At 41.1% G+C, this 23,822-nt stretch overlaps 4 protein-coding genes across 4 annotated transcripts in view; all 4 read right to left on the minus strand.

Annotated features, from left to right (window-relative positions):
- rbm46 (RNA binding motif protein 46) overlaps window positions 1-2,470 on the minus strand; it is a 33,179-nt gene extending 30,709 nt beyond the window's left edge. The window contains exons 1-4 of the mRNA XM_082526424.1: window positions 2,335-2,470; window positions 1,689-1,868; window positions 614-794; window positions 260-416 (exon numbers count right to left, since the gene is read on the minus strand). Of these exons, the coding sequence (XP_082382550.1) occupies window positions 260-416; window positions 614-794; window positions 1,689-1,868; window positions 2,335-2,353 (537 nt within the window). The 5' untranslated portion in view covers window positions 2,354-2,470. The remainder of the gene's footprint in view (window positions 1-259; window positions 417-613; window positions 795-1,688; window positions 1,869-2,334) is intronic.
- LOC309698633 (uncharacterized protein) overlaps window positions 1-21,631 on the minus strand; it is a gene marked incomplete at its 5' end in the record, with an annotated part of 421,704 nt that extends 400,073 nt beyond the window's left edge. Inside the window, 3 exons of the mRNA XM_082521209.1 lie at window positions 19,141-20,034; window positions 21,423-21,468; window positions 21,586-21,631. Of these exons, the coding sequence (XP_082377335.1) occupies window positions 19,470-20,034; window positions 21,423-21,468; window positions 21,586-21,631 (657 nt within the window). The 3' untranslated portion in view covers window positions 19,141-19,469. The remainder of the gene's footprint in view (window positions 1-19,140; window positions 20,035-21,422; window positions 21,469-21,585) is intronic.
- lratb.2 (lecithin retinol acyltransferase b, tandem duplicate 2) lies at window positions 2,866-7,847 on the minus strand. The gene is made up of 6 exons (XM_082526430.1): window positions 7,802-7,847; window positions 7,315-7,586; window positions 7,064-7,169; window positions 6,864-6,938; window positions 5,966-6,118; window positions 2,866-3,346 (listed from the first exon to the last, which is right to left on the minus strand). Exons 1-6 carry the CDS (start codon window positions 7,802-7,804, stop codon window positions 3,191-3,193), a joined length of 765 nt encoding a protein of 254 aa, XP_082382556.1. The 5' UTR covers window positions 7,805-7,847; the 3' UTR covers window positions 2,866-3,190.
- On the minus strand, window positions 8,452-13,793 carry LOC309702039 (lecithin retinol acyltransferase-like). Its single transcript, XM_082526431.1, has 2 exons — window positions 12,964-13,793; window positions 8,452-9,271 (listed from the first exon to the last, which is right to left on the minus strand). Exons 1-2 carry the CDS (start codon window positions 13,537-13,539, stop codon window positions 9,119-9,121), a joined length of 729 nt encoding a protein of 242 aa, XP_082382557.1. The 5' UTR covers window positions 13,540-13,793; the 3' UTR covers window positions 8,452-9,118.
- Window positions 21,632-23,822: the final 2,191 nt, after the last annotated feature.

The raw sequence follows: 23,822 nt of genomic DNA on the forward strand, positions 1-23,822 counted from the left end.
AGAGGTGGCCGCGAAACTCTGCAAAGAAGCAAAGCTTCCACAGTGAGGACGCATTAAAGCTGCAGAGCAGGCCAGACTGAATCTGAAATGATCCATCTGCTACCTGTAAGACTTTAACTTAGAGCATCTTCTTCCTCTTACAGCGGTCTGACCCTCCTCCATTTCCATTAGCAGTGATGAGGAATAAGCTTGGACACAAAGATGCTGGTATCACATATGGAAACCAGGAACTGTGGGTCAGTGAGTGAGTCTGCTTTACCTTCCTCATCTCCTCGATGATCTCGTCCTTCCTCTTGTCTTTGGGGATGGAGCCGATGAAGAGGCGGCAGTTGTCCAGACTCACGCACACGCCGATGAACTTCCCAGGGCGCACCTCGTAGTTGTCCAGCATCTGGATGGCTCTCTGCGCTGCTTCTCTGGAGCACAGAAACACTCGTTTTTAAGCTCTTTGCACAGGTTTCACTTCACTGGACTGCTTAACTACTTTTACCAATAAGAAAAAATAAATGAACATATACTCAGTGTGACGTGACTCAAAATGCCTGTGTCCTACACATATAAACACCTGAAAAACAAACGCAAGAGTCAAAGAAAACTGAGGAAGACGAGCGACCTGTCGGTGTACATGACGAAGGCGTAGCCGCGGTTCTCTCCGCTGAACTCCATCATCAGTCTGAACTCGTAGATCCTGCCGGCTTTCTCGAACAGTGGCACCAGGTCATCCTCGTACATGTCTCTGGGAATCTTTCCAACGAACACCTCACAACCCCGCGGGGGGGCGGGACCCTCCCAGCCTGTACCACAGACACAGAGTCAGCTGATCAAAGCCTTCATATTCATAAACACTTCTATCACTTATTTGATCAGATTAGAAGGTATTTCTGGGATTTCTACTGGGATTTTCGACTTTTTAATTAGGAGCTTAAGTAAAAAAAATTATTATTATTATTAAAATATGTGGAGTGGAGCAGATGCTGCTGCAGGTATTTTTGACAGCTGTGCAGATTACAGCAAATCTGATAAACTGAAAGCAGCATAAATGTAAAAAATGAATGCATGACTTACAAAAAAAAAGTTTATGTAACAAATTAATTTAATAATTGAAATAAATTTAAATACTAAAATTAAAACTTAAATAATTTATATTAAAATCAGTAAACTAAAGTGTCAAAATAAAATTTAGAATATATAAATAATAATTTATTATTGAATTGACTTTTTAATTAAAACAATAATTCACATTTGTAAAAGTAAAGAAAATTAAATGTGCAAAAATAAATTATTTGAAACTCATTAAAGCAAAATGAATATATAAAAGACGTGTTTATCTGTTAGTTAAACGAGTACTGTATACTAAAAATAAAATCACCAAATCAAAAGAACAGGATGCAAAATATTTCAGTTTTACACAAATACAATGAACTGCAATAAAGAAGAATATCATCAGTTATTTAAAAAAGTGCAAATAATTAAAATTAGTGAATTCAAATGTATGCCTTAATAAAAATAAAATGGTTTTAATGAAAACAAAGCCCACAGTTTCCCCTCCGATCTCTGCTTCACATCTAACCAGGAAGCCACCTTGGTACCTGCCTCTCTCATACACATCTGTTTTGACACAAACGGGACTCCACAGCTACCCCGGGGCTGTTGTTTGTCTCTTTTACTTGTGTCGCAGGTTGACATACCTGGAGGTGGACCTCCGTACTTCCTCTGCCCGTTCTCCTGCACCATGTTGTAGCCCGTCTTATCGATCAGGGACAGCAGAGCCATCTCTTTAGCACAGATCACCTTTAAGTCCTCCTCCATCACCAGCGGCCTCGCCTCTTCACCCGAGTCCGTGTCCACGTCTCCCTCCATGGGATCCTCTGTCCGACAAACAGCTAGGTTACCTGCCAGCTCAGGTGAGACTGCAACACTCAGAAATTGAACCCGAGGGTGATGTGAACTTTTAGTGTCTTATAATTGATTTTACTCTCTTGAAAATATTATCTGTGCTTTTTGCCTGTTTTCTAAGTCACCGTTTTGTATATACTAAAGCCGCTATAAAAGCTAAACTAGCTTTCATTTGCTTTTGTAGTTTATTTTTCACACTTTCAAGCGTTCACTTCACATCTTAACGCCAAACAGCAACATTTAACACTAATAGTTTCTTTCTAAACTGCTCGTGTAGCTAGCTTTATTCGTTTAAAGCTTAAAAGCAGCCAACGATCCGCTGCTAACTCAGCATGCTAGCAGTTCCGTGATATAGCTTAAACTTTCTCTTCGTCCGACCGTTTGTAAACCATTAAACCATGATAATGAAACTTTATTTTGGGTCGGATAAAATCTTACCGCTTCTTTCCAGCTCCATTTCCTGTCACAATGAAATAAAACCCTCCCGTTCCCGGACGATGCTGCGCTCTTCATCAACGACTCACCGAGAAAAGAGGCCGGGCCAACCTGACACCTGTGAGTGACAGGAAGCTGGCCTCCCGTCAGCCAATCACAACGTTCCTCTGTATAGGCGGGGCAACAGAAAAAAGATAAAAAAAAAAATCTAATAAAACAAAATAAAATCTTAAAGTATGACCCTGAACTTTGGAAATTGTTTTATAATAATAATAATAATAATAATAATAATAATAATAATAATAATAATAATAAATTAATTAATATACCCCTCCAAAAATCTAAATGTGATTTTATTTACATTAAAAAAACAAATAAACTATAACACCAATGAAACGAAACAAGGAGCAATAAAAAAATAACAAAATTACAAAATGTAAACGAAGCATGTGTAAAATAATTTTGGAATAATTATCTAATAAAAACAAAAAATAATAAAATGACACAAAACCATATACTAATCATGTTATGTTAATAAATTTGCTTCTTGAACTAAAATTGTGATTAAAGCAGATCTACACTTGAAGTAACCTGGAAAAGACAGAGACTCAAGTCTGCTGAATTAAAATAAAAATTTATTTAATATATGACTTGAACATACAAGAAATAAGGCAAGCTTATTTTTCTTGTTCTCCTCGACTCCAAACATTTTTTCTCTTGGTGATGACTCAGATTTAAAGTCTGTAAAATGCCAGGACTCAACACTTATTGAACTTTAAATATTTTATTGAATTTTCCTTTTTGAATGTTTTGTTGTTCAGGGGGCAAATTTCTGCAAGTTTGAATGGCTGGTTTTTCTTCACGAGGCCATCCAGATGAGGAAAGGCAGTATAACAGCCAGTAGCACAGAGCACAGACTCACAGCCTGCAGGTAAAGCACCAAACACAGTGCCAGCACTGCCGCTGACTTGGCAACACGCTGACTCAGTAGCAGCTTCCTCATCGTCTTACAGAACTGATGAGGAGAAGAAGAAGAAAGGCAATAATGTAAAACCATCTATTATAGTGATGGTAATTTAAAACCCTTAATCTGCTCGTCTTATAGTGTGAGGAAAGAAATACACTGACGTGTATAGGGGGCAAATATTCAGTTTTGTGTTGAAATGAATTGAAAGGAAAAGTTTTTATTTTATTAGAGTGGTACCTGAAATTTTCCCAGTGTCACAGTCACAAGCCTAACTTTAGACACACCTGTTTAACTGCACTTTGACAAAAATATCTAATCGGCCAATCACATGGCAGCAGTTGAGTGCATTTAGGGCCATGATCAACCTGCTGAGCATCCGAATGGGGAAGAAAGATGATTTAAGATGATTTGTTGGGTGTTTCAGAAACGGGTGATCTGCTGGGATTTTCTCACACAACCATTTCTGAGGTTTGCAGAGACTTTTTTTTTTTTCACTCCGTGTGAAAATGCCTGGTTGATGTCAGATGTCAGAGGTCAGAGAGTGTCTGGTTTGACTGATAGCAAAGCAACAGTAACTCAAATAACCACTCGATGCAACCAAGATATGTAAAAGACCAACAGCAGCAGATAACTGCACCAGGGGTGTCACTCCTGTCAGCTAAGAACAGAAAACTAAACATACAGTTTGCACGGGATCACCAAAAACAGAACATTGGACAACAGAAGATTTGAAAAATGCTTCTTGGTCTGATGAGTCTCCATTTCTGCTGCAGCATTCAGATAGTAGAGTCAGAATTTGCTGTAAACAGCATGAATCCATCCTGTCTTGTAACAACAGTTCAGGCTGCTGCCAGTGGTGTAATGGTGCTGAGGATTTTTTTAAACCTACAGCCCATCTGAGTATTGCTGCTGACCATGTCCGTCCCTTCTTGTACCCATCTTCCTGATGAATAGTTGCCCCTAACATGCCACAAAGCTCAAATCATCTCAAACTGGTTTCTCAAACGTGACGATGAGTTCGCTGAGTTGAAATGGCATCAAAAGTCACCGGATCTATTTGGGACCTTTGGGACGTAGTAGAACTGCTCATCATGGATGCTCAGCTGACAAATGTGCAGCAACTGTGTGACGACATCATGTCAATATGGACCCCAACCTCAGAGGAATGTTTCCAGCACCTTATTTAATCTGGACCACTAAGAATTAAGATGGCTCAGAAGGCAAAAAGGAGGCCCAACCCAGTACTAGCAAGGTATACCTAATAAATTGGCCAGTGAGTGTGTGTTCTTTTGGACTGCAGTGCAGAGTTTAAAATCAGCACTGTGTTTCCACTAGATGGAGTAGTTGCACAGTAATCTGGTTTTCATAGCTTTACATTTGTAGACAGTCACTTCTGAAACAAGTGAAAACCATCCACAACACATGCTTTTGTGCTTGTTTATCAGCTGACCGATAAATTGTCTAATCTTAAAGGTACTGCCATGCTACCACACAGCTGTCTTTAATTACAACTTTCGCTTTTTTACAAGTCTTCTATCCAAATGACGTTCTTTAAGCCGCTTTGCTCTTTTTAAATTTCACTTTAATTGCCACACTCGTCTTCCTCCAGTTCATGCACTGCCTTCTTTCACGATTATGGTACATGCTTTTAATCGCATGCTGCAATCAGACGGCCTCGGAACAATGCAGCAACAACAAAAGAGCTTTCACTCAGGGCCTGTTGCTGCAACAGGGAGGCTTAACCCTATTAAAGAGGCAGGCTGGTCTGATCTGTGGTCAGTGTTAATCTGCAGCAGGAAACAACTGCTTCGCAGCTGAAGTGTAGGAAAGAAGCATGATCTGATGTGTGTTCACTGTTGGAGGAGCTGTTTGCTGTTCTTTCAGAGATTCTGAGCCTTAAGGTCAGAGTTTGGGTGAGAAGTTTTTACATGAGGATAGATTGTCCGATGGTTGTTTAAATGCATTCACTGATATGCTGTCGAGTGGCGCCCCCTAGTGAAGAATGTCACACACTGGTATTGCAGACTGAAACCGATTGAAAGCAGCAGGTTAGCAATCTGTCTGCTTTTATAAAGTGCAATTATTTGCCAACCAGGAGGATGCAGGTAATCCAAATTGTGGATTACAGGTCTCCTGTGCAATTGCCTTGCCATTAAAAAAAGACCCCCAAGAGATTAAAGATGTTGGTGAACAGCTGGTTGACCAGATTGGTTGCTAAATATGAAGAAATTCAATGAAATTGCTAATTTCCCCTGATCGCAAGGAGGTTCCTGTCCTGTTCTTGCTTTACTGTGACAGTCAGTTACCTTCATAGTTTAAACATCACAAGCGCTTCAACTGCTATTTCAGCAGCTTAACTTCTTAATTCCATTTTTCATTTCCAAAGTCAGGAGCAGGATTTGAATCCATGCCGCCCACTGAGGAGTTGGACCTTGAATGTTGAATTTTGTGGCATTTACCCACCCAGAGACGAACAAGTGGTGCCATTACAGCTGCTTTCAGTGCTTCCACATAAACTGAGGAGAACTACAATAATAAGTTGAGCTTTCTATCAGCTATAAAAGACAAACTGACAACAGTCGTGCAGTTGTGTGATTGATTTTCCAAACGTGACTTTAAGATGCATCTATTAATAAGAAAAAAACACATTATCATCTCTAAGATCACCTGAAATGTCTGGAAGCTCATGACAGTGCCGTATCTGCAGTACATGACAAAGTGTTCACAGTTGTACCACAGCAGGCTGTAGGGCACTTCTCCCTCTAGCTTCTCTGCCCTTCTGGCCACATCCTCCCCTTTCAGCACTGCGTGGCTTAATACCTGCACACAGAAGAGAGCAGCCTGCATGTTGAAGTATGTTTGGGCAAGATCCCAAACCCCAGGATTCCTCTGTGTGGGTGTGTGTTTGAATGTTTGATAAAATGCTCAAGCACAGGAAAAAAGTGTTTGTATGACTGTGTGAATAGGACTTGTAGTAAAAAAGCACTTTGAGGTCTCAGTAGTAGCAGAACAGTGATTAAGTGCCCGATTACAGTAGGAAAGTGCTTTATATTCACAATTGTAGTAAAAAAAAAAAAAAGAGCACTCAAATTGTAGTAAAAAGGCACTTAATATTGGTGAAAAGCGCTATATAAGTACACGAGTATTTACCATAACCCTACGTTGCCTGCAGCTGTTGCCACATCTATAATCCCTTCAGATTAACATTTATTTAGAAGGTTAGTTCCCAGTTTGTTGGCCAGAAACATTTGAAAAACAACATCGTGTTCTCTCTTTTTCTCAGTTTAAAGCTATAAAAGGTGTTGCTTCACAGGCAAGTGTTTCTCTTTTTACTCACTAATTTGGATTAACCCAACAGTGGGTTCATGTATATTAAGCCCACAGTCTAGCATAAAAATAGTATAAAGAATCCTTAAATGTAACTTTATGACATCTCATACCAATAAAGTGCCTTTGGGTGTATTACTATTTAGACTAAGGATTTATCAATAATAGAATAATGTGTTAAGTACTTTAATTATAAGATGTTAAAGAAGTTAAAATGTTTGTTTTGTCCTGATGTCACCTTATCCATAGGGTTGACCCGTATGTCTGCTCCATAGGCAAAGTCCTCTACTGAGTCCACCCTCACACTGCCACACTGAAGACACAAGACACGGGTTAGATCTCATTTACGACTGATTCTTTACCTGCTGTCATGTGATATGAGAGAATAAGCTGTTGCACATTAAACCGGATGCTCAGCTGCTGCACCACTTGGTGTACCTTAGCCAGTACTCCAAGTAGGAGTCTGGTGTTGGAGACCATCTGACTGATCCGATACTGGTCACTGGAGATGACGGGCATGATGTCTGGGATGAAATGAGCTACTCTGTGGAAAGGAAAGGAGTCATGAAAAATAAATGGAAAGTGTGAGTCATTGGTGAGAAAGGAAGGAAAAACATTTTCACTTTTTTGAAACAGAATTTAAACCTTTGAACTGTTTCACTGATATTCTAGCTGTCTGTCACCCTTACCTGTCTCCACCCAGGTAAATCCCAAAGTGTATGAAGAGAGTCCTGGGAACCTCCAGCAGGTCTCCTCTGGTGAATATTGTGTCATATTTACTCTTCCTCTTCTCCCCTCCATGACACTCCGGCTCCTCTTCACTCTCCTTCTCTTTCTTCTTCTCCGCCGGTGGCTCGAATCCCGAGGCTGAGATAAAAAGCAGACCGAGGAGCGGCAGGGGAAACATGTCGAGAGGAGACCAAGGGGAAAGTGGAGCTGTCTGCGGTGTGGTTTTGTTCTGCTGGTGGGTGGGGCAGAGAGGGGATTAGAAACTGCTGGGAACCTTTAAGAGCCTTTTTTGAGCAGCACACTCTACAGTCACATTTTACATTGTTGACGTTGATCTCTAACAACATTTTAGAGTCTTAAATGTGATCAAAGAGCCGTGCCTTGGTCACAAATAAACTTTAAAATCTTGATGCAGAATCTCAAACTTGATTTGAAACATAATCTTACCATCTGTCAGATAATATAAGCTGCAGCCATTGTTTCCATGTAGTTGTAGTTCCCACATGTCACCAACAGATGGAGGTAACAGTGTACCAATCCACAGAAGACTACGTTTATAATGAGAAACATGAGAAGCGTTGTATGAAGCAAAACACTTGGGACGAAGCTTGAAAGTGGATATTTGGTGTGACCACCTTTATTCTTAAAACAGCCTGAATGTTCTATTGTAATTTTTATAAGTAGTCTTGAGGAATAGTTCTCCAGACTTCCTGAAGGACATTCAAAGCTCTTCTTTGGATGCTGCCTGCCTTTCGTTCTGTTCTGTCAAAATGATCCCACACTGCTTCAGTAATGTTGAAGTCTGGACTCTGCACGGTGGATCATACATTTTTATGTTGGACGCTACTTTTCATCATTTCATCAAAATCTCCAACGGCACTGAAATGCAGCCCCAAATGTTTCAGTGTTGAATCTCTTCACTTTGTCAGGTCTTTGAATTTCATTGGTAAAAATCATTTACAAGACTTAAAAATTCTAACAAAAGGAAAGTAGTTTTTCTAACTTTCACATCCTTGACTGACAGAAGAACCTCGGAGACTCCAACAAGGGTGGAATTGACGATGTGGTTATGTGGCTGATAAGGAATACAAGATATGTTTGCTTCCATTTCCTTTATTTACATATAAAACACAGCACATTGTTACAAAGGTAAAAAATAATTCTGTACAAAAGCTTGTGACTGTTAGGAAACAATCAGGTCATGTAGACTATCTGCAGACATTTACACACGAGCTTCACCTGGTTACAGTACTAAAAGGAACATTCAAACGGAGGGAAATTAAACGACTGACTTTTAAGACGGTCAAGATGGAAAGAGTTAATTTTTTTTTCAAGTCAATAAACCCTTCAGAACCGTATGTATGGTCTCAATAGAAAAATAAATAAGTCATCTTTGGTTCCTTTACCAGCACAACCTTTCACCTTGAGACATCATTAGTCAACCAAATTGCGTTGGAGACACAACATTTTTGAGTTTTGGTGAATTTTGAGCCTGTTGCTAATTCTGTTAACTACCCATCTCCAGTTTTTCCTCTTTTTAAAAAAGACAAACAAAAAACTGAAAAAATAAAAAGCAAATCACTTTCTGTGCAGCAGAAAAAAGCTACCAGATGGTGAAGTACAATTTTAAAAAGTTTTTTGAAAAGTTAAAATGTTTGCAGAAGACTGCGTTCACACTGTTGGTCTTCCAATATGGCGGCTCAGTGAGCTCTGAACCAGCGGTAAGGCTTGAACGCTGACAGTAAGTGCAGCTCCAGGCGGCTTTTAGCTCGCCATCCACAAGGTGAAGGGGATGAGGAAGGCTGGCAGGGCGGTGCTGACGGATATTCCCATATAAGCCATGGAAAGGAGCCCTAGCAGTGCTGTCAGCATGGCGTTTCGCTGGTCCCGGATCAGCAACTTCAGCCACTCGCAAAACTGGAGAGAGAGGACGAAAACGGGCACAAAATTAATTATGATCATATTAATAGAGCAGCTGAAGAGCTTTAAATGTGACAAGACAAATATAAACTCAGGATTAATTTTATTTCTCAGTGAACAGAGAGGAAAAAACCCTAATCAAATCAACGTGACACAGTTTTTAAAACCAGGGCAACTCCCCAAAACACTCAGCAGTTTTCCAAGGTGTAAAGCAGGTAGGTTGGTTGGTCTATAGGCCTTTTTTTTTCAATTTACACCCAGTGATTCGCTCAATACACAGATAAAACTATTAGACACAGGATAAGTTCACTCTACTCCCTCCCCCCAAAGACTACCCAAAAAGCTCAAATCAAAGAGCTTTTTGTGGTTGATACAAATGAAGCAAAGCACCAGTCTTAAGACTTTCTCTAAGCCGACCTCTTGTAGCAGAATAACGACCATAATTGACCTGATGTTTATTTTTGTGAGGGGCCCTCAGAGGTCCTTTTAAGAGCTTCTGTTGGCCCCTAGCCTCCCTTGAAATGAACCTGCAGAGGCAGACTCTGAGGCTGCAGACAGGTCTGATGTTTAGGTTAGAGATTGCAGGAAGTGAAACTTGATCAGGGGAAAGTTTCTCTGCTGCAAGAGAGAAACCACAGTCTGTTCTTTATTCCTGCTGCGTTTAGCTTCAGTTTCATTATAAGATAGGATAATATTTTATATACAGCAAGAATTTTCATTTTGTATGTGTGTTCAGAAATGGATATATACATATATATTTTTAATGTACAAGAAAATAAACTTTTAAATGTATTTTTCCTTTGTTTGTTTTTTTTAGCTGAGGAGCATGTACAGCTTTCTACCACTAGAGGTCTCTCTTCTGCACATTGTGCAAGACAGCGCCCCCTGTGACGTTAACTGGTTTGCCTTTTGTTTTTTTTACGTGTAGGTCAAGTGCATTAAGCCCCAGTTCCACAGGCCTACAGACTGCTTGCCAACCACTGGTCGCTAGGGAAACTGTAGCTGTGTCCCAAAACTGTGTATATACTTTAACGGGGTTGGTGGCGTGAAAGTGGTCGTAAAGATGTATTTGGTGGTGCACTAAAAACATCCTCGCGATTGACTTGGTCGCTAACTGATAGCTGCGGTCACCTGCAGTTTGTGTGAAAGATGCTGAGTTGTTATGACTCGCCAAGCAGTAGTGACACTAATAACGCAAACTGTAAATCAGGAATCATTGACCTTCAAAGTAAGAGCTGCCTTCTTTTTTTTCTTTTTTACATGTGTGTGGGTTTTTGCAGTAAGCCACAACTTTTACTGTGTTCAGTTTTTTGAGTCACACTTTTTTAAAGATTCACTAAAGCTTAGAGTGTAAAATCTGTATTTAAGGCAAACTATTGGCAACCATGGCAACCTTCCTCTAATGACCAATGCAATCACAAGGAAGTTGTTGGTGCAGCGCCCTTCAGCAACCTAGTGACCGTTTCATTGTGGGGTCTTTACCTTAGAATATAAAGCCCCTTTAGGAGACTATATAGATAAAATGAATAAATGAAAATAAAATAAAATGAAATGAATAAAATGAATCAAACTGAATAGACTGGAGGTTCCCAGGCGGTCGCTGACCGGTCTCTATGTGTGACTGAGGCACTGCTTAAACACGAACAAAGAAAAACAACAGAAAAATACAATGTTTGCTGAGTTATCCTAGCTAGCAAGTAAACTGTTAGCTAAAAATAGCTTTGGTGCTCAAATAATAATAAATGATATTCCTGAGTGTTAAATACTCAATATATTAATTACCTGTCAGTTTTTTTGTTTGTTTTTACTTTTTGGTGCTTTTATGTCAAATGTAATGAACATTTCACTTCGAACTTTTTACTTTGAACTTAGATGTTCAGAGGAACTGGTGAAAATGGTGTAACATGCTAATAATCTGTTTTCTCATTAGCATTTTGTATTAGCACGGGGCATAAAGTAAAGCTGAGGCTGACTGGAGTGTCTCTAGTTTTTCAGATATTTGGACAAACCCAAAAGGACTGCACCCATCTGAACTCAAACAGCCTCAAACAGAGTTGCTTCTGTGATGCCTAACCACAATCTGAATTAACCACAGAGAGGTCAGCTTTCTGATGTGCAGGAGCCTCTGCTGCATCATCATCATTATCATCATCAGAGCGTACCAGCCCAGATTCTGCTGCTGCCTTTTGGTTTCTGGCAGGCGACTCTGGTCTGAATGCAGCTCTTGTTCTCAGGACTTTTCCAAGGAGTGACCCAGATTTTCCTTTTCTGCTCAGAAGCAGCTTCACATTCACTTGGAAACAAAGGCAGAGAGCTGTAAATGTTGTTTTTAATGTCTGAAAATGAAGACTTAAAGCTCTTGAATAAATCACTGCGGTGAACAGAGTTAGCTGCACAAAGAGACCCCCCCCCCCCCCCCCCCCACACACACACACACATTCATTTTGGATGTGTTTTTAGCCGTGATTATTGCTATTATGGCTTCTTTCCACTCCTCTCTTCTACTCTCTGTAGGACTTTTAAAGATCTGTGGACAGGAAATAAGTTGCAGCCAGACTAGAGCATGGCAGAACACAGTGAGCTGGTTCTACAGCAATAATAATAACTAACTACTGACTGTTTGTGAACCTAAGCTGCAAACGATGCTGTGATCCTGTTTGCTGTGATTCTTTTTATTTTTAGGCCACTTAAGTGATAAAAGCTACTATGTTAAAGTAACGTCATTGCATTCAATCAATAATAATAATGTCATGTAGGTGACTATTTACTTTTAGTGTGTTTCACTGTGAAAACTGTTGTAATATTACTTCATCAGTCTAAACAGATGTCAAACATGCGGTTCGTGGTCTAGAATCAGCCCGGCAAAGGGTCCGATCTGGCAAAGTGGATGGCTTTGAAAAGATGTAAAAACCGAAAAGGATGAGGGCATGAATCTTGTTCTATTTCCTCGTTAAAAATGTGTAATGACACCAGAGTTTGAGCTGTGAATGTCACCTGAGGTCTGAGTCAGTGTCACGTTTTCTGCCAGCACCCACGGCCATCTGCACCAAACTAGGTAACAGATAAAGAGTTCAGATTCAGATTTTTTGTGGCCCCACATTTAAAAATCCAGCCTCAAGTTCACAAACCATCTACACATTCAAAATCGAATGACTGCTGTAAAAGAAAAGGAAAACAGGGCTTTGTTTACAGCCTTTTAAACACGCTTGGATGCACCTCGACTCCACATTCAAAAGGTTGAGAATAAATAAAGATTTACAGCAGAACAAACTGTTTCTGCTTACCGTGAATAAAGTGTATCACTGTGAAGCATCAGTGCAGCCCTGTCACTGTCGCTCTGATGTTGCGCCAAAAATTACACTTAAACTGTCATAAATGACTTGTTGGCCTATAATTTGTTAAAATGTGTCACACATCTGTCATAAATGATACGGAGTCACTCTGAGTGTCAGTGACACCAAAAATTTGTTTTTCAAGATCGATCTGGCAAAGAGGGCAATAAACCTTGTGGCAAATATAACTTAAAGTTTGTTTACAGAACTTTTTTTATAATGGAAATACAACGACACATAAACAGAGCAGGTTCTCCTTCATCGATCCTGTTCACTGCGATGTGTTTACCATCAGGAGAGATATTAGACATAAAACACCCAGCAAACACGCCGGGTCGGTCTTGGGCTCGGGCTCACCTTGTCCGTCTGCAGGCTCTGCGCGGTGCCGTAGCGGCAGTAGGTGACGAAGTGCTCGCAGTTGTTCCATAGCAGGCTGTAGGCGACGGTGCCCACCAGCCGCTCCGCCCGCAGCGCCACCTCCTCCCCGGCCAGAGGGCTCTTGCGCACCGAGCGGTCCATGGCGTTCAGCAGGATCCCGGCGCCGTACGCGAAGTCCTCCACAGAGTCCACGCGCACGCTGGCGCGCTTCGCGATGACTCCTACCAGCAGCCGTGTGTTGGTCACCATCTCCTCGATCTGGCGGATGTCGGCGGTCAGCGCCGGGAGGATGTCCGGGATGAGATGCGCCACCCGGTCGTCGCCCAGGTAGATGCCAAAGTGAGTGAAGAGAGTCCGGGGAACCTCCAGCAGGTCTCCCCGCTGGAACCGGTGAGAGGCTGAGGCGGGCAGCGGCGGTGAGTCTTCCCGGTCACAGCGCTTGCTGGTGGGCGGCGGTTCTGCGCACTCTACGCCCAGAGGAGGCAGCAGGCTGGAGAGCTTGATGTGCGCGAGGAGGAAGAGCTTCTCCAGGAGGAAGGTGAGCGTGTCCAGCATGGTGAAGCTGAAGTAAACCGGTCTGTGATCACTGATCTGCTTCTCTGTGGCCTCCTCTGCGCACAGCCACGAGTTTTCCTCCTCACTGTGGATGGGAGGGGGCGTGACGTCATGACCGCAAAGAGAGGCTGCAAGAGAAAAGCGGGTGTGGGACTGGGAGAGGGGGCCAGAGAGGGGGAGCTCTCAGGGATCTGCAATAGGTTTGTGAGTCAGGTATGAGGCCACGGCAGAAAAACAAAAACAGAACAGAGCTCAAACCACAGAGCGTCGTCCTCCACCGCGTTCACCACCTCCACACCAGCCAAAATGCAGAGAGGTCACAACTTCCTAGCACAGCAAAATGTGGCTCTCACATATTCATCACAACCACCTTCCTGGGAACTGTGCTGAGGTCGCAGCTTTTCCAAAGTCACCAAATGGCCTAACACACACACACACACACACAGGGAGGCAGAGTGAGCTGGCAGTGTGTCTGCAGAGCTGTGTGTGTTTGTGTGTGTGTGTGAGCTGCAGGCTCAGCTCCTGTTTGTTAAACTCAGAAAACTGATTAGTAAATAAAGTCATTATTCTTGGTGTCACTTTAAACTCCTTGTTTACTTCCGAGCTTCCACCAAAAATCCCTGTGGGGCCTTTAAACACATCATCACCTCTGGAGCTGGAAATGCCAAAAAAAGGACATAAACTGCAGTTCCTCTAACGACCACTGGAGGCTGGGACTCCCACAGACTCCTGCGTTAAAGTGTTGAACTTTAAATGAACATGTTGACAGACTCCTGCAGAAACAGTTTTGATCTCTGTTGCTAACTTAACCCATCATAACAACTGTTAGGGGTGTGGCCTTTTGATTGACTGACAGGTGAATGGCGACTAGGTGGTTGTAGCAGCTAGTTCAACTTCACTAATTGGACTCACTGAACTGGACCTGTGGACTAGCCCTTTACCAGCTGAACTGGTAATTTAGCTCAACTCGGTTTTAGTCATTTTCCATAACAATTGAGGACCACCTAATGTGCGTGTGTCATTATAGCATCACAGCCAATAGTCCTGTGACGTCATTTATACCTGCTGTGGCTTTTCATCAGACTTGATGGTCCATGGCATTGTTTTTGTAGGCATTTACCGTAGCCTGGTACCAGGTACTCCTTTCTCTCTTCTTCTTTTTATTTCTATTATTCTATTCTATGGATGGATGATTCTATTCTTCCCTTTTTCCCCTGCTGATATTTCAGCTGTTCTTCTGCCTGGTAACAGATTTGGGGTTTCAGCTTAGACGCATCCATATATTAGCATATCTTGCTAATATATTTTGAGCCATAACTGACATATTTAGCATTTTTAAAATAACTAATTATGACCCAAATTCATTATACTTTAAAAAATCCTCCTGTGAGACACTGGCAACCCCCCCCCCCCCAAAACAAACAAACAAACAAACAAACAAACAAATAAACAAAAAAAACAAAAAAAACAAAAAAAGACTTGGCATGAGTTGAATTCCCACAATCCCCCCACTCTCTGCATGGCCATACAGCTACAACTCTGGACACCTACACCAATTAAACTTGCTGAGAGGCATCGTAAAAGTTATCACCCCCAGCTGCATTAAGCTAACATGCTGTATAGATAGGTGCCAGATTTCTAATTGGTGCAAAGAAAATATAAAATATAAAAAAATACAACCAATAAATATAAACGTCTGCAAACTGAAACATAATTAAAATAGAGGATTCATTAGATGAGCAGTGAGGAAACAATAACGGTGTACTCAACACACTGTATAAAAGTTCTGGAACAATTTCAGGACTTTCTTTTGGCTCAACGTAGATTTTCTGGGAGTGATTACACACCTAAGCCTGATTAGTCTCTATATAGTTCAGGCAGAGTCATATACTAACTTTTGTTTTTGCTCACAGCCACAGGAAGTCACTGGAGGGGAAAAAAATAGTTACATGGCGCTCCAGAGCAGCAGCCTTTAAAGCTGGGTCACCTTTGGTTATTAGACGAAAGGACCTCAGTGAGTCAAACTATGGAGTTCATTTTGTGTCACTGATCCATGAATGGCTTCAAATCAAATGAGGTTTGCATTTCACAGTTGAGAAAATTAGCTTTTCTCTAGCAGCTGAGGTTTTTAAAGCCTTTACAATCGAGGCGGAATTTGTCCAACTCATAAAGATGTGACAAAAGCATTAATAACTGTTTCTAAGAGATAACAATGGCTTTAATTTGGCGACGCCCTGCACAACACTGTAGATCTGCCTGTTAAAAGTGCAGAACCATTCCCTAAAAAGTGTCTGACAAAAGCTGTTTTACCTGCACTGTCCTCACACGAGTTTAAGGTTAAAGTCTACGCCATGTCCGATGTAACTGAATCGAACACTGTGGCTGCTTTGCATGTGTGAAAACAGATTTAATTACCAATGCTGAGAGCAGCAGTTGTAGTCAGGAGGACAGAAGCTGTTTTCATCCACCTCTCATTTCTGTTATTCATTCTTCTCCTGCCTTTCTTCCTTCAGAGAAGAAGGGGATTGGGAGGGGATTAAGGGTCGATTATAGAAACACACACACACGGACACACTGAGCCGCCATCCCCCTGCTGAGACAACCTAACTGGTGCTGAAAGATTGAGGAGGGATGAGATGTGCCTGCTGAATGAGTGTTGATGTGATCCCTGCTGAGACGCTGCTAAAAGGTGAATGGAGTTGAGTGACAGGCTGCTCAGCGGGTGTGTGGGTGTACCTATGAATCTGTTCATGTGGGGACCAGGAACTATTTCAGACCTTGTGAGGACTTTGTGCATGAAGGCATTATGTCTGGGTTAAGTTGTTATTTTGTTCTCATTTTTTTAACTCGATGGATTTTTTAATCTTTAGTTTCACTTTGATCTTCTTCTTTCTGTCGTTATTTTGTGTCTGTTTGTGGTTGTTATGAGTTAGTTTGCATCTCTGATACTGGTCATTGTCCCTGCCTCTTTTTGGTCGTTGTGAGTGTGATAGTTGTTTAGCACTTCTTTGCAAATATTTGCATCTTTTTCTCTCTTTCAGAAAACTCTACGTGACCTTTCCAAACCATTGTTATTAACGACGTCTTCAGCCATGACAGTGAAGATGAGCTAAACAGTGATGACATATATGCTGTACAACATGTGTTGTACAACACATCAGAGACTAGCATGTGTACTGAATATTGGAATAAAAAGTTAACTGTTATTAAGTTGCCAATGTCAGATACATGCTAGCTAACGGCATATGTTAGCGGTAACATTATTAATTTGTGCAATTACATGAAATCAATGAATCACGTGTTGAACATGATATTATCACTGTACACGGGTTAGCTGCAGAAGTGATTTGACAGGCTAAGCTAGCATTTCTAATCAGACCTGATTGTGTCAGTAATAACATTTGTACAGGCGCTGGTAAATAGCTTTTTTGTGTTAGCAGGGTCACTAGTGTTAGCTAACCTTAGCAGAAGAAACACAGCTTACTGGGGATCTATGCTTCAGCGACAAATCTGAAGCTATATCATAACCGCAAACCCCTCTGAAACTTATGTAGGTTAAAGCTGTGCTATAACCTGCAGCGTACCTCCCTAGAAATATAACTTCACATCAGGTCTACGCAGCCTGCAACTACTGTGATTGTTCAGTATTCCTCATGTGCATTGATCGTTACTTTTTCCCTACAGTTGAACCATAACAGCCCCAAAAGGACTCAGAAAAGTCAGCAAATTCAGCGATTGACGAAACTATGGATGTAAGAGGATGTACAAAGAATTGGAAAAACTTGAGAGACAAATGTGTTTATCCCCAAAGAAAACTGACCACAACAAAGACAGGGACCCAGAAGAGGAACAATCCCCATCTCTAACTTATGTACAGTGGGGCAAAAAAGTATTTAGTCAGCCACCGATTGTGCAAGTTCCCCCACTTAAAATGATGACAGAGGTCAGTAATTTGCACCAGAGGTACACTTCAACTGTGAGAGACAGAATGTGAAAAAAAAAAAATCCATGAATTCACATGGTAGGATTTGTAAAGAATTTATTCGTAAATCAGGGTGGAAAATAGGTATTTGGTCACCTCAAACAAGGAAAATCTCTGGCTCTCACAGACCTGTAACGTCTTCTGTAAGAAGCTTTTCTGTCCCCCACTCGTTACCTGTATGAATGGCACCTGTTTGAACTCATCATCTGTATAAAAGACACCTGTCCACAGCCTCAAACAGTCAGACTCCAAACTCTGCCATGGCCAAGACCAAAGAGCTTTCGAAGGACACCAGGAAAAGTATTGTAGACCTGCACCAGACTGGGAAGAGTGAATTTACAATAGGCAAGGAGCTTGGTGTGAAAAAATCAACTGTGGGAGCAATCATCAGAAAATGGAAGACATACAAGACCACTGATAATCTCCCTCGATCTAGGGCTCCACGCAAGATCTCATCCCGTGGGGTCAAAATGATCATGAGAACGGTGAGCAAAGATCCCAGAACCACACGGGGGGACCTGGTGAATGACCTGCAGAGAGCTGGGACCAAAGTAACAAAGGTCACCATCAGTAACACACTACAACGGCAGGGAATCAAATCCCGCAGTGCCAGACGTGTTCCGCTGCTGAAGCCAGTGCATGTCCAGGCCCGTCTGAAGTTTGCCAGAGAGCACATGGATGATACAGCAGAGGATTGGGAGAATGTCATGTGGTCAGATGAAACCAAAGTAGAACTTTTTGGTATAAACTCAACTCGTCGTGTTTGGAGGAAGAAGAATACTGAGTTGCATCCCAAGAACACCATACCTACTGTGAAGCATGGGGGTGGAAACATCATGCTATGGGGCTGTTTTTCTGCCAAGGGGACAGGACGACTGATCCGTGTTAAGGACAGAATGAATGGGGCCATGTATCGTGAGATTTTGAGCCAAAACCTCCTTCCATCAGTGAGAACTTTGAAGATGAAACGAGGCTGGGTCTTCCAACATGACAATGATCCAAAACACACCGCCCGGGCAACAAAGGAGTGGCTCCGTAAGAAGCATTTGAAAGTCCTGGAGTGGCCTAGCCAGTCTCCAGACCTCAACCCCATAGAAAATCTGTGGCGGGAGTTGAAAGTCCGTGTTGCTCGGCGACAGCCCCAAAACATCACTGCTCTCGAGAAGATCTGCATGGAGGAATGGGCCAAAATACCAGCTACTGTGTGTGCAAACCTGGTAAAGACCTATAGTAAACGTTTGACCTCTGTTATTGCCAACAAAGGTTATGTTACAAAGTATTGAGTTGTATTTTTGTTATTGACCAAATACTTATTTTCCACCCTGATTTACGAATAAATTCTTTACAAATCCTACCATGTGGATTCATGGATTTTTTTTTTCACATTCTGTCTCTCACAGTTGAAGTGTACCTCTGGTGCAAATTACTGACCTCTGTCATCATTTTAGGTGGGGGAACTTGCACAATCGGTGGCTGACTAAATACTTTTTTGCCCCACTGTAGCTTACCTAAATTACCCCTCAAGCTCCACAAGGATTCTCAGCAGAAGTCTAAAACAGGCCTTAGAAGTTTAAGTCTGTATTGTGCTTGAAGCTAGTTGTTTGGTAACGTTAGTGGACTAAATTCAAATTCAAATTCAAATTCAAATTTTATTTGTCACACACACACAACCATACACAGTATGACATGGGGGTGAAATGCTTGTAGCTGTACAATGCCCGACCATTAAATGACAGAAGAAAAGTTTTACAATATTTACAATTTACTACAAAAATTTACAAATTAACTTAGGAATTTACAGTAAAGAATGTGCAAATAGCAGAAGAGATTATAAAGATAAGGATTATAAATTATAGGAATTATAGGATTATAGGAAATGTGTGGTGGTGCGTGTGGTGACGTGTATGAGAGTCCAGTCTTATAGTGACGTGTTTGGGAGAGTCCAGTCCTACACCTGGTTCAGGCCCCGAATAGCCTGGGGGAAGAAGCTCCTCCTCATTCTCTCTGTTTTGGCCTTAAGGGAGCGGAAGCGCTTCCCAGACCTCAACAGTGAGAAGAGTCCATTGTTGGGATGGGAGAGGTCCATCATAATCTTCCTAGCTTTGGACTTGCACCGCTTGGTGTAGATGGACAGCAGGTCAGGGAGCTCTGATTGAATGATGCGTTCGGCTGAGCGCACCACCCTTTGCAGATCTCGTCTGTCCTGCTTGGTGCTGTTCCCAAACCAGGTGCAGATGTTTGCCGTCAGGACGCTCTCGATGGTGCAGGAGTAGAAGTTCTTGAGCACCTTCAGTGGCAGATGGAAGTCTCTAAGTCTTCTGAGGAAGAAGAGACGCTGACGGGCTTTCTTAACCAGGGTGTTGATGTGACAGGACCATGACAGGTCCTGAGTGATGTGGACACCCAGGTATCGGAAACTGTCCACTCTCTCCACTGGCGTGCCACTGATGTTGAGGGGTTTGTAATTCCTCGCCTGCTTTGTAGTGAAGTCCACGATCAGCTCCTTAGTCTTGCTGATGTTTAGGAGGAGGTTATTCTCCTGGCACCAGGTCTCCAGGTTCCTAATCTCCTCCAGGTAGGCCGTCTCGATGTTGTCGGAGATCAGGCCCACAACAAATTTCTAAGCTAGCGTTAGTTAGTGTTGCTAACTGTCGACTGTCATAGACTTTGTTAATCTTATACTAGACAAATTTACACATTATGACAGCACAAGGGTTAGTAAGAAAAAGTCAACTAGAAGCTATAACAATTCTACAAGTAACTCTTACTATTTACGAATGATTGCTATATAGAGTAAATACACAAATAGAAACATCTTTGTATGTACATAAAGTACATTGGGGTGGCAATATGTAGTCCTTTGTGTTTGCATTTGTGTACAGTACAGTCTAGTTTGACTGCTGTCAGGATGAAGAATCTGTGATAGTGTGCGATGAACATCACATTGTTTGGATTTTCACGGAAAACTTCATGCTAAGCCCTTCACAGTTAAAAAAGAAAAGAAAATGATTTTAATACATGAAAAAGTTACATAAGTGTTTCTGTGTCTACTTGCGTTTTATTTAATTCATTTAGCTAATTATGTTTTGTGTCTCTTCTTTGTTGCTTTCATCTTTTGTGTTTTTTGTCTCATTTTGAAGTAAGGCCTTGGTTTACATCAGTTTGCATTTGTTGCGTGTCTGTTTTCTGTGAAGTTAGTTTTCGTCTGTTTGTGGTTGATTATTTTGTTTTCAGTCATTTTATTGTTTCTACAGTTGCATGCATCTTCCTGTTTCTGTCAGCACAAGTAGATCTGGATCATTTTCTTTATATTTGTTGTTTTTCCAGAGCATTCTGTGTTACTTTGAAGCAGTCTGTTGGAGTGCATTTATCCTTTATTGCCTGATAGTGTTACAGCCAGCGCAGGGCCTGCTGTGAATTGGCCTGTCTGGATGTGTCCTGGCTGCTCTTTTGTCTTCTTAGCTGCTACTTTGAACATTTTGGAGGCCAGGTACAGGAGAGCTCCAGTATCAGAAACCCTTTACTTTGTAGCTTGTGAGCTATGCGTTTTGACTCTTGCTTCATGGAGAAGAAGGGATAATAAAAGTTTGATATTTTGATATATTTGTCCCTTTTCCCCCCCAATCCAGCGCCCTTTTTGTTACTTCCACCACCTAACAACAGGCCTATGGAGTAGGTGACAGTGATATGGATAAATAAGAAATAAATTCAAATATGAAAGACGGTAACTCGTAGAAATATGGATCAAAATCTGGTCCCCAGTTATAAATTCAAACCTCTCTGTCAAAAAGGATTCTTACCACAACAACATGCACACATACACACATGTGTTAATGCTCTCCAGCTGCTTTGAGGAGGAGATATGGGATAAACACAGCAGCTCATGTCAAACAAAACCTACATTAGCATCTTATTACAGGTGAAAGTACTCACACTGGGCGGAGATCCTAAAAACACAATCAGAAATGGCACCAGAACTTTTACAGCCTCTCCCATGTGTGTGAAAACAAATCATACTTTTTTATGAAATCCAATATTTATAATTTTAAACACAAGAAGCATACCTTGACTTTTCTGAACCAGAGTGAGTCCTATTAAGTCAACGGACATTGAATGAGTCCTTATAAGGAGTAATAGCCATTTTATTTTAGCTATTATTATTTTGTCATTAACGACTCAGATCAAGGTACTTCTGGCATCCTCAAAACAATGTCAATTATTTCAGGGGAAACTATAAAAATAGGCTACAAGTATCTAGGTTATTATATACCCAGTGCACCAATAGAGACCACTGACAAAGACCAAAGGAAGAATTGGTTCTTGAAAAAGTGGGTTAACGTCAAATATGGACCCAACGTCAAATGTTTTTGAAGAAAACTGTTTTTTGAGGCTAATTTGAATGTAATTTAATGTGTCTGTAGGGATGGACTAGATTTTTGCATACTAATCCAATTATGGGGCAATCCTTTTGTGGAGTCGTACTCTGGGAGGTCACAGCTCCAAAATAAGACGTGAGAAAAGTGGGAAAGCAAAGTGAGAAAAGCCCAATAGACACAAAGAGGGAAGAAAAATGACCGATGGGGAGTAATTCATCTCCTTTTATCAATCTTGACAGCACAACAGAGCGACTTTTACCCTACTGAAACAATACGACTAGTTAGAGCACTGCAGGACATGCCATTAATTAAAAGAAGAGAAAGCTATCCAACTATAACGTCAATACGCTTTATAAATGAAAGGTTATTCATCTAGTTTGAGTTTTAGACTAGCTCAGAATTGATAAATTAAGAAATTGTGGAGGCAAAGTATTATTAGCATTCGTATGTGAGAAGCCTTGCGATATAAAAACCATCAAAAAATGACAGTGCAGTCTAGTACCTTTTTAGTGTTAGCTTAAAAACTAAAGCTAAGCTAAAACTTATACAACTATAAAATAATCAAGCCTCAAAGCCAGTGATAACCAAATAGGATATGTATCATGAATAAAGTTTAAGTTCATATTTAAAGAGTATAAGCAAAATAAAAAGCTTGAGCTGTGCTTAGAGTATCACACAAATATTGGTCTCAGAAAAAAAGATTTGCTAACCTAGCTTCCTACTTTAATAAAAATTTGTCTTTATTTCTCCTTCTTTATCCCACATAAATTAAGTATCACGTATAATAACAGACATATTTTATACATATTCACCACATACAGATAGAAATCGAGCAGATTCACCAACTAAAGTTAGGAATCATCTTCACTGTTATGTAGCATTACGATGTTTACCAGTTAGCTACATTTTGATTACTTTAAATGTTTATGTAGCTTATTTAACTGTTATAGTGTATTCAGGTGGCTCAGAATAATCTTTTTAGCTAAAATAATTCACAAATTTACTACGTTTTTTTGAAGTGCCTTAACCTAACCAAGTAGTTTTTATAATATAAACATGAGGCCTTGATTATACTGTACAGGACATGGACAGTTAGAGACGCAGTAGCCCTTCTTGTCAATTTATGTTGTAAATTTATGTTGCATGTAGCACCTTGGTCCTGGAGGAACGTTGTTTCGCTTCACTGTGTACTAACTGTATATAGTTGAAGTGACAATAAAGCCAACTTGACTTGACTTAAGGGCAGGTTTGCCTCAAGTATGCCTCCTGGGGCACATGGGCAGCTGACACATTGTAATATGAAGTCTGCATGGTCACAGAAAATTGGCAGTCCTGCTTGTGTCCTTCTTGGGCCCAAGCAGACACTAGTGGACTTGTAGATTCAAAGTATAATCAAGGCTTAAACAGGTTTTTAAAAAAATAAAAATAAAAACACTAATAACATTAGTGTTTTTATGTTACCATACTAGGACCTCAGTTTATGCTCACATAACCACAGACTGAAATGAAAGTAAAAGCGAGGTGGAAATTAACTAACTTGAAAACACAAAGGTCTCATAATGCATTTCTTTTTCTCCCGGTTCTCACCAGCCACCACAGTCCCAAGCTAGCGTGTCAGAGCATGATGCTAAAGGACATCGCACACATAACTGGGAGACACAGGAGAAATTTGATGAAGCTGCATTATAAAACGTGTTGGGATAAACACACATAGTTTTTGCAGCACCACCAAACTTCTTTTATGCTCCAGTAGCTACCTGGTGGTCTGGTGAGCAGATTTCAACAAGAACTTGTTTGTGAGAAACATCTCCCATCCTCCCAGACAGATTTGGAGGCCCTCAATGTGTTGCTATACCTCGCTGTGCATCAGTCCGAGCAGGACAAAAGCATTGGCGCCGTGACAAACGATTCAACAAACTGGTGAC

The sequence above is a fragment of the Aulonocara stuartgranti genome, assembly GCF_965226115.1.
Source record: "Aulonocara stuartgranti genome assembly, chromosome: 3".
Lineage (NCBI taxonomy): Eukaryota > Metazoa > Chordata > Actinopteri > Cichliformes > Cichlidae > Aulonocara > Aulonocara stuartgranti.